Genomic DNA, 9,548 nt, shown 5'->3' on the forward strand with positions numbered 1-9,548 from the left:
CTCGGCGGCGCCGTCAAGTAGCCCCGGGAACGGCCGGCACGCTGGCCGGGTGGGCGGAGGCCCAGCGCTCGGCCGCAGTTCGCCGCCTGTCGCCCGCCCGCCATGCGTCCGCCGCCCCGCACGGCGCTTGGGCTCCTGCTGCTGCTGCTGCTGCTGCTGCTGCCGCGGTCCGGGTCGGACTCTGCCCGGAAGCCGACACCCTGCCAGCGGTGCCGGACGCTGGTGGACAAGTTCAATCAGGTGGGCCGGGGCGGGGGTCGGGAGCTGCAGGGATCCCGGAAGGGGTCCTGGGGCGGTGGGGCCGGGGCGGCGGGAGTCCTGGGGACGCCGGAGCTAAGGGGGTTGGGAACGGGGCAGGGTCGCGGGGACTACAAGGCTATGGACGCGGGGTCCGGGCCGTGGGGATCAGTATCATCGGGGACCGCAAGGTTTGGGTCGTGGTGGGGAGTTCCCCCACCCGGGAGCCCAGGTGCAGAGTAGTCTAGCTCGTCCGTCTCTTCAGGGAATGGCTAATACGGCTAAGAAGAACTTTGGTGGCGGCAACACAGCCTGGGAGGAGAAGACGCTGTCCAAATACGAATTCAGGTTGGCCCCTAAGCACCACCAGGGTTGTTGGAGGGCCTGTCCTGAGAAGACTAGGGTCTGCCTTTGGAACCTGCCATGAAGACAGATAAACAGAAGGGTCCCTTAGATCCCATCACCTGTCCCTGGTCCCCTCTGCCTCTGACCTGGATCTAATGAGCTGGCCCTTCACTGGCCTGGCTGCTTCAACACTGCCCCTGTGCCCTGTGGTCCATTCTCCTTGCATACAGGGGATGAAAATGTAAACTGAACACCAGCCTCCTGGAATGCTCCTGGCTTCCCCTGACAGGTGGGATAAACCCCCTTTCCCCTCTGCCCAGAGCCTGGCACCTGTTGCCCTCCTTGACCACCCCAGGGTATGGGTTGCAGAGATTGCCGTGCCCTGTTGGTGTGTTGGTTCGGGGTCTGCTTCACTAGATGGGCTGTGGTCCCACAGGTGGGCTCAGGATGTCTGAAGTGAGCAAGACAGTGCCTCCCGGTGTTGATGATTTGTTGTGTTTCAGCGAGATCCGGCTCCTGGAGATCTTGGAAGGCTTGTGTGAGAGCAGCGACTTTGAGTGCAACCAGATGGTGGAGCAGCAGGAGGAGCGCCTGGAGGCCTGGTGGTTGCAGCTGTGAGTGTGTGGCCTGGTGGGACCTGTGCAGTCACCAGACATACAGAAGTTTCCCAGGCAGTGGTGTTCCTGTGTCCCCATTGTCCCCATCCCTGGTTTTACTGACATGCTACCACTTTGTATTACCAGAGTACAACTCTCACAGCCAGGAAGCTAGCTAGAAAGTCCTGTGCACACCTGACTCTTGTCCCCCAGACCATGTAGCCTCAGGAGCGCATACAGTGCCCCTTACATTGCCGCCGCCCTCAGGTCTCTTCCCGTGGTTTAGTTCCCATACTCAGCAGCAGTCTGAAAATGTTACATGGAAAGTGCAGAAATGAGCAATTAATAATTTTATATAGTCCTTGTTACAGTATTTTTTTTTTATTGTTAGTTATTATTGCTAATCTCTCACTGTGCCTGATTTATAAGTTAAACTTCATCAAAGGTCTGCATCTGTAGCTAAAAAGCGTGTCCAGAGCTTGGTATTGCAGGGTTCACCTGTCCAGTGGCATCTTAGAGTGTCTTCCACAGGATGATGGGAGCAAGTGTTCTTTGACACTGCATTCAGTGGATGTTTCAAACCCTTAGGAAGAAGAAGTACCCTGACCTGTTTGAGTGGTTCTGTGTGCAGACACTGAAAGTGTGCTGTTCTCCAGGCACCTATGGGCCAAACTGCAGTGGTATGTTTTTTTCTTAGGGAAATTTCAAGCCTACATCATTCCTTTTGTTTCTCTCTGGTTCCCAAGTGTGTAAAAGCCTGCAGGGGTCCCGGGCTGCTTTAGCTGCATTAGCTGGTGGACAGGCCCCTGCCTCCTATACAGCAGGTATCCTCCAGCACCATGGAGCATCTGCCTGGGCAGCGGTAGCATTGCTCAGCTTCAGGGAAGTTCTCCTTTGGGCTGCAGAACTCTGAGTCAAGGCCCAGTGCTCTTTCAGTGCAGAGATCAGGGCTGAGGGCTGGGTTGTGCCCAGCAGTAGTTGCTTGCCTGGCACACATAGGCACTGGGTTCCATCCTCAGCACCACATAAAAATGAATAAATAAAATAAAGGTACTATGTCCATCTAAAACTAAAAAAATATTAAAAAAAAAAAAAAAAAATCGCAGACTAAGCAACCCCCTACTGCAGAGGGCCATGGCTGGAGTGTCAGCTGGCCCTGCTGTGAAGTACACATTGAGATCAGAGCCTCAATTCACTGTTGGGTTACAGAAGCCAGTCATGTTGGTCAGGCTGGATCAGGTGGCAGAAGCTTCATGTTCACACCCTGCCCCCAGTGCCACACCACTTCTGCCCACCTCTCCCACTTTCCCTGGCTGTGTGCTGGATGCACACGCCTCCTGGTGAGTCCCACACACTAATGCACACGTCCTTGAGTCTTCCAAAGCCATGCTTAGTAATTAAGCCAGGAGTTGTGGCTTGCTCCCATGCAGGTGATCCAGCATCTACTCTGTAAGCCCCTGGAAGTCGGTGTCCCCAGGTGCCCTCAGTAAGCTTTCAGGTTTATCTGTTTCCTTAGGATGGTGCAGGGCTTGTATTTTAGTGAAAAATCCAAATCTCTCTGGTTATGAGCATCTTGAGGGGTGTCCTAGAGTTTGCCCTGTGTGAGAACACCCCACTGGCTGCCCTGGAGTGTGCACTGAGCATGGGTTTTTGTCCCCCTGCCCCAAGCGTGCCAGGGGGGCTCTGAGAGACCCTGTAGTGGGAATGGCCACTGCAACGGAGATGGCAGCAGACAGGGGGATGGATCCTGCCAGTGCCACATGGGATACCAGGGACCACTGTGCAAGGACTGCGTGGGCAGCTACTTCAGCTCACTGAGGAATGAGACCCACAGCATCTGCACAGGTAGGCACAGGGCCTGACAATGAAGCTGTGGGCAACCCTCTGTGGGAGCTATGGAGGTGGGAACAGGGGCACTGGTGACTCCTTAGTCCTAGGTGTCCAGGGGAGCTAGGAGACCTGAAGATGTGACCCTTAAGAAACACCCTTGAGCCGGATGTGGTGGCGCATGCCTGTAATCCCAGTGACTTGAGAGGCTGAGGCAGGAGGGTGGCAAGTTCAAAGCCAGCCTCAGCAAAAGCGAGGTGCTAAGCAACTCAGTGAGATGCTATCTCTAAATAAAATACAAAATAGGACTGGGGAGGTGGCTCAGTGGTCGAGTGCCCCTGAGTTCAATTCCCAGTACCCTCCCCGCCTGCCCCCTCCAAAAAAAGAAACACCCTTGAGGGGCTGGGCTGTGGTGGAGCGCTTGCCTAGCTCGTGTGAGATCCTGGGTTTGATGCTCAGCACCACATAAAATAAATAAGTTATTGTGTCCGTCTATAACTAAAAGAAATTTTAAAGAAAAAAAGAAACACTTCTGAGCCAGACTTAGAGGTACACCTCTGTAATCCCAGCAGTATAGGAGATTGAGGCAGGAGGGTCATAAGTTCAAAATCAGCCTCAGCAACTTAACTAGGCCCTGAGCAACTTAGTGATACTCTGTCTCAAAGTAAAAAAGGGCTGGGGATGTGGCTCAGTGGTAAAGCCCCTGGGTTCAATTCCCAGTACCAAAGAAACACCCCTGAACAGCCCCAGAAGGAAAAGCTGCTCACCCCAGCAGTGAACTGTGCCGGGAAGGACTTGAGGTCTCCCTAAGTGGCAGGTTGTCACCCTTGTGGCAAGTGCCCTTGGTTCTTGGGCTTAACACTTAGCGTGGGCCATGCTCCTTTAGATTACCTGGAATGTTTGGTAAAAGACTTGCTCCCCCCTGTGGCTATCCCCACAAGGATGGACAGGCTCTCACTGTCCTTGGGACCACAGTGCACGGTACAGAGACTACATGGTCAGTGGAGGGAGCAGAGACATGCTGAACCTGGCAGGAGATGGCTGCACATGGGAACTAGAAGGACCCTTGAAGGCCATTCAGATGCCCTCTGACCCCTGGCCCCCCCCACAGCTCCCATTGTGCGGATGCATCCTGCTAACCCTGGCACTGTCACAGCTCCAGGGCTGGGAGGGCTCCCCGGAGAGCCCTCCCTCAAGGGAGTCTCCAGGGCTGCCTGTCAGGATGCACAGGGGAGCACAGCCTTGGCCAACAGGGGCTCACGCACTCACGGTGTTGGCAGCAAAGTCTCCTTCCTGCAGTACCCCTCCTCAGCGTTGTCCAGGGAAGCCGCATGCCAGGACTTGCTGCTCAGAGCACCTGGCTGCTCTGGATCTCTGGGACACAGGTCAGACCAGGCCTTCTGATTCCTGGCTCTCTCCCTCTCTCAGACGTTGGTGGGTGTGCCCACCCAGCCCTTTGGCTGCAGATTTTGGGTAGGTATCCTTTCCAGGCTTGGAAACGCCCCTGGAGTCCTGGCAGGCTGAGAACTCTATCACTAACGGGCATTGAAGCCTGCAGGCTGCTTTCCTGCTGGAGTCTGTGAATGTCGGGAATCACATGAGTAGATCTTCCTGCTGAACCAGTCTTGCTTGCCTGGAATTTTTCTGTTTTCATTTTTTATCATCCCACTGCTGAACTCAAGTTCCTCATTTATGAAGCGAGCTTGGCTCTGCGTAGGTACCAGATCACAGTCCGTTCCTAACGCAGCTGCCTTGCCTTCTAGCCTGTGATGAGTCTTGTAAGACATGCTCAGGCCCAACCAACAGAGACTGCCTAGAGTGTGAAGTGGGCTGGGAGCTCGTGGAGGAGGCCTGCGTGGGTGAGGAGGCCCTGGTGGGGAGGAGGCCTGTGTGGGTGAGGAGGCCCTGGTGGGAGGAGGCCTGCGTGGGTGAGGGGGGTTCTGGGGAGGCGCCTCTCCAGGCCAGGCCAGGTCCCTCAGGAGCGGGAGGACCAAAACTGGCTCCCGTCCACTGCCCTGCCTCTGCCTTGCTCTGGTTGGTGAGAGGGCGATGGTGTTTTCATGGCCTGGCGGGCTGGTGCCTGATCCCACTGTGTGCAAGCTTCAGGAAGAACTGTCCCTGCCATAGCTGTCCTTCCTGCCAGTGGCCCAGGGTGGCTGGGAGCTGCTTGTCCAAGCTGCCCTGGGTGGCTGACTGTGCCAAGAGCTCACCTTCCATCTCAGGCCAGGTCGGAGGCATACCTGGGCGCACACCCTGCTGTGCCCGGCCTTTATGAGGTGTGCAGCCACAGAGAAATGGAGGCACACATCTCCCCCGGGAGCTGAGTCCAGCAGTCAGTCACTTGCGACCTTCCACCACCCTGACTCACAGCAGCTCCGGCCTGTTGGCCAGGAGGGGAGATGGTCCAGGTCCCACACTGGGGTGGTGCTGGGAGGCGCCATTTTCTGCTCGTTCCCTGTCTGTCTGTGGCCACCAGCCGCTCCAGTCCTCTTTTCTGTCACCCCCCAGCTGCCAGCACCTTGGAGAGCTGGCGCCAGCCTGACTTTGCTGCAGCCCAGGTGCTCGGTGGTGCCCTCCCCGTCTGCAGACATTGCCTTGGTTTTTCCCCTTAGCAGCTGCTCAGCCTTAGGCAAATTAGGGACTCAGCCCACAGGTTTCACCCTGGGGTAGGGTGGGCAAGAGGCCTGTGGAAGCACCAGGCACGGGAGCACCAGAGGTCTGCCATGGTCCCCATTGCAGCCCCTCCACCTGGTGCCAAGTACCCAGCAGGACAGGCTGCCACCTCGCCTCCACCCCTACCCTGGGAGGCCTCAGGACGGTGGCTGTGGGTACAGGTGTCCACCCAGCCAGCCCTGCTGTTCCATTCCAGATGTGGACGAGTGTGCGGCAGAGACGCCTCCTTGCAGCCAGACGCAGTACTGTGAGAACGTCAGTGGCTCATACACGTGTGAAGGTGGCCGGGCGTGGGCGTGTCCTTTCTGGGCTGGGGGGTCTTGGACCACGAGTCCTCGTCACCCGGCCCCTCCTTGGGCCTCCTGCCAAGGCATTGGTTTCTCTCTCTCACGAGCGCGTGGGCATGGTACCGCGCCCTACTTCCCCTGAACGATCTGCGTGTCTTCTTTCACCCTGATCACTTGGACTATTGTTGTAGGTCAAGCTTTGACGTTTACTGTTACTTGGGGTTAACTTCCTAATGGCTATGTCAGGGGAACATGCAGAGGGTCCCCTGTCCCCAGGAAGGCAGTGCTACTTTGCAGTCCCACGGACCTGTGCTGCAGTGGCACTGGCGCTTGCAGCTCTCATGTTGCAGCAGGGTCCTTGGCGGTGCGGTTGCACGGATGCCTCGGTAGTCCCCGCCCAGAGGTTCTCCCAGGCTCCCCATGGACAGACGAACCTGTCACCCAGCTAGAGGTGACTTTGGGGAAAGTCCAAGTCCTGTTTCCACCTCAGCAAGAGGCCTTGGGAAGGGCTGCTTTATTCCCTGCATCTCCCGAATGGGGTGCTTCATCTCAGCTCTTCAGGAGCATGAGGGTGGCAGAGAGCGAGCTTTGTGCTTGGCCAGGAGACAGATGGTTATTACAGTCACTCCAGTGGTCAATGAGGAAGAAACCAAATTCCCAGCCCAAGGTGCCTCCAACACCCAGCAGTGTGGCTTCTGACCCGACTCCCTGCACGGAAGGCGGTCTGACGTCCCTTCCCTCCTCATTTCTAGAGTGTGACTCCACCTGTGTGGGCTGCACAGGAAAAGGCCCAGCCAAGTGTAAAGAGTGTGTCTCTGGCTACTCGAAAGAGGGCGGACAGTGTGCAGGTCAGTGAGACGGACCTCCCCGGGGACCATCGCCTGCCCCAGGAACCCTCCTCTTCCTGCAGACAGTCCCTCCACCTTTCCTGGGTGGGGACCAGCCATGAGTGCTGAGTCTAGGGGTGCTCAGCCCTGTGGCTCGAGGTCACCTCCACGGTGACATCCCCTGCACAGTGACGTCCCAGGCTTTCTGTCCACACAGTGCCCAGTGTTTCGCTCTGTGTCTGCCGGTCGAGTCCTGGCCTCTCCCTTGACCTGGTCGCTTTTCTCTCTGAGTGCACTTACGACCCTGTGCCTCCTGCTGTGGCGTTTGCTAAGGCAGCGACGTCTTGAAACGGGGCACTTTTGTTTCAGACATAGACGAGTGCTCACTAGCAGAGAAAGCATGTAGGAGGAAGGACGAGAACTGCTACAACACCCCGGGGAGCTTCGTCTGCGTGTGTCCCGAAGGCTTCCAAGAGGCAGAGGACGCCTGTGTGCCTGTGGCAGAGGGTGGTGAGTGGCGCAGCCCAGCCCAGCTGCTAGGCCTGGGGACCCCTGCTGCCTGTAAGGATGAGCTGGACAGCAGCCCTGGGGGTGGCAGCCCTGGGAGGCTACCACGCAACCCAGCAGTGAACACTGGGCACCAGCTCCACAGGATGCAGACAGAGGCCCAGGGCAGAGGACAGTACCCAGTGGAGGTGCAGCGTGCAGGCTGGGAGGTGGAGGCCAGGTGGACAGGTCGCTGCAGGGAAGCGGGGAGGGATAGGAGAGCAAGATGGTCCCACTGAGACTCCGTCAACTTCTGGGGCTTGAGCAACAGAGCCTGCTGTGTTCTGGAACCAGAAGCCCTAGTCAGGGTGTGGTAGGGCCGGCTCCTGAGGCTGTGAGGGAGGGTCTGTGCAGGCCCTGTGCTTGGCTGTGGATGGTCATTACCTCCATCTTCACATGGTCGTCCACATGTGGGTGTCTGACTGTGCTTTTTGTGACAACTCCAATGGTCCCACTGGCCCAGGGCCCACCCCAGTGACCTGGTCTTCCGGATCATCTGCAGAGACCCTATTTCCAAACAGGACCTCACTTGCAGGTGCTGGGTGGGACTTGAACATCTCTGGGAGGCACAGTGCAGTCCTTGAGAGCCTCCCAGGGTTCTAGAAGGTGGAGAGGAAGCGGGCAGTGTTCAAGGAGATCACAGCCAAGGGTTTTCCAGCACCAGGAAGATGAGATTCCAGAAGCCCCGCCCTGGGCACGGGCTCTGGAAGCACCTGCCTGGGAGCCAGAGGAGAGAGCTCCACCTCGGCAGTGAGCTGGGGCTGGAGGCAGCCCGTTTCCACGCGGACCCTGCCCCTGCCTTAGGCCTCTGTGGCAACCTCCGCCTGCCTGGGCACCCTGGCTGGGGTGCTGGGTGCAGTGCCCTCATCCTGGGCTGCCCCTGGAAGACTGTAGGTCCAGAGGGAGCCAGGGTGTGGGCCAGGGGAGTGTCAGGACGTGGGTTCCCACGTGCCCCAGTGAAATCCGGGTCCTCAAGGCACGGGCCCTTCATCCAATGACCCCTGCCGCTTCCTGACAGAAGCCACAGGAGAAAGCCCAGCACAGCCGCCCTTGCGTGAGGATCTCTGACGGCGTCCAGGTCAGAAGTCAGCCCCACCCTGTAAGTTATTGAAGTGGCGTCCTGTGGGAAAGGTGGCCCTGCGGATGGCTGGGAGCAGCTCCTGCGTGGGAATGGCGACGCTCATCTGGCCCTTTGAAACACTGCATTTCTCGGTTGTTCTTAAGCAGATCTGTATATTTTGATACCAGTCTTTATAATAAAATTGACCATTGAACGTAGTCAGAAACACAACGTGTGTGGGCTAGTCTTGCACACAGTGTGGACTTCAGCACCGCCCGGTTTCTCCTGACCTGCTGGAGCTGGGAGCTGGGCAGGCCTGCTGGGGCCTGCAGGGATGGATGCAGGCCGGACAGTGCGTCCTGTGCCTGAGCAGGGGCTGCCTGGGCCCTGCCTGCACTGCCACCGAGCCCATCAATCTCTTCTGGGGCTGCTGTGGCTCAGAAGCACCCCGAGTCCCCAGCCCACAGTGCTCTGGGGGCCCTCCAGTCATGGCAGCGTCCCCTAAGGGGCTATTGGGACCCTGGCCCCTTCTCCTTCCTCTCTGCTTTTAGCTCCCACCATGACACTCTGCCTCACTACAGGCCCAAGCAAGGGGGCCAGTCAGTCATGAACTGGAACTTGCAAAACCAAAATAAACCTTTTCTCTTTTTAAGTTGATAATCTCAGGAATTTTGTTTCAGGAAGAAAAAGCTGTCTGGCAGCAGTGTAGTCTGTGGCCTGCCAGCCTGGCATCCAGGACATGCAGGGAGGAAGGGATCTCAGGTGGGAAAGGACCTACTTAGTGTGTCGCTTTGGAGACGAGTTTGCCACAAACCCCAGTGACAGCCCTCGGGGATGGCTCACCCCCCCACACGCTCCCTGCATATGCCCTGCCCAACAGAGCAGGTCAGAGGACAGATCTCTGCTATGTCCCTCCAGGAGAGAGGGCTCTGGTTCCCAGGGACCCTTGGGACCTGCTTGGTCTGGCTTTGCCACCCCTTCCCCACTGCTTGGTCCTCCTGCTCCCACGCCATGGCTTCCTGGTGCCCCTTCTGCTGCTCCATGCTGCCCCCCTGAGGTCATGTGAAGGGTGACTCCTGCCTGCTGTGCCCTTCCTCCCCCCTGCGCTGACCTGACAGAGTGACTTGCCACACTGGCCACACCCCACTCG

General features: G+C 57.7%; 1 protein-coding gene across 4 annotated transcripts; it reads left to right on the forward strand.

Moving 5' to 3' along the window:
• Position 1: 1 nt before the first annotated feature.
• Positions 2-8,616, forward strand: Creld2 (cysteine rich with EGF like domains 2). Of its 4 annotated transcripts, XM_047551186.1 has the most exons (10): positions 3-240; positions 503-585; positions 1,086-1,196; positions 1,767-1,858; positions 2,847-3,023; positions 4,769-4,864; positions 5,875-5,958; positions 6,718-6,813; positions 7,162-7,302; positions 8,357-8,616. In XM_047551186.1, exons 1-10 carry the CDS (start codon positions 103-105, stop codon positions 8,404-8,406), a joined length of 1,068 nt encoding a protein of 355 aa, XP_047407142.1. In that variant the 5' UTR covers positions 3-102; the 3' UTR covers positions 8,407-8,616. The 4 variants fall into 4 exon arrangements, with proteins under 4 accessions (XP_047407143.1, XP_047407144.1, XP_047407142.1 ...); XM_047551187.1 differs by lacking the exon at positions 4,769-4,864 and having other exon boundaries at positions 2-240; XM_047551190.1 differs by lacking the exons at positions 3-240; positions 503-585 and adding an exon at positions 621-871.
• The last annotated feature ends 932 nt before the right edge of the window (positions 8,617-9,548 follow it).

This window comes from Sciurus carolinensis, chromosome 4, assembly GCF_902686445.1.
Source record: "Sciurus carolinensis chromosome 4, mSciCar1.2, whole genome shotgun sequence".
NCBI classification, from domain to species: Eukaryota; Metazoa; Chordata; class Mammalia; order Rodentia; family Sciuridae; genus Sciurus; species Sciurus carolinensis.

Excerpts from the sequence above, each read along its gene's own strand:
- Creld2 (XM_047551186.1), top strand. The coding sequence starts at position 103 with ATGCGTCCGCCGCCCCGCACGGCGCTTGGGCTCCTGCTGCTGCTGCTG. Across the intron at positions 241-502 it reads TGGTGGACAAGTTCAATCAG|GGAATGGCTAATACGGCTAA; the intron begins GTGGGCCGGGGC and ends CCGTCTCTTCAG. Across the intron at positions 1,859-2,846 it reads CTATGGGCCAAACTGCAGTG|CGTGCCAGGGGGGCTCTGAG; the intron begins GTATGTTTTTTT and ends CCCTGCCCCAAG.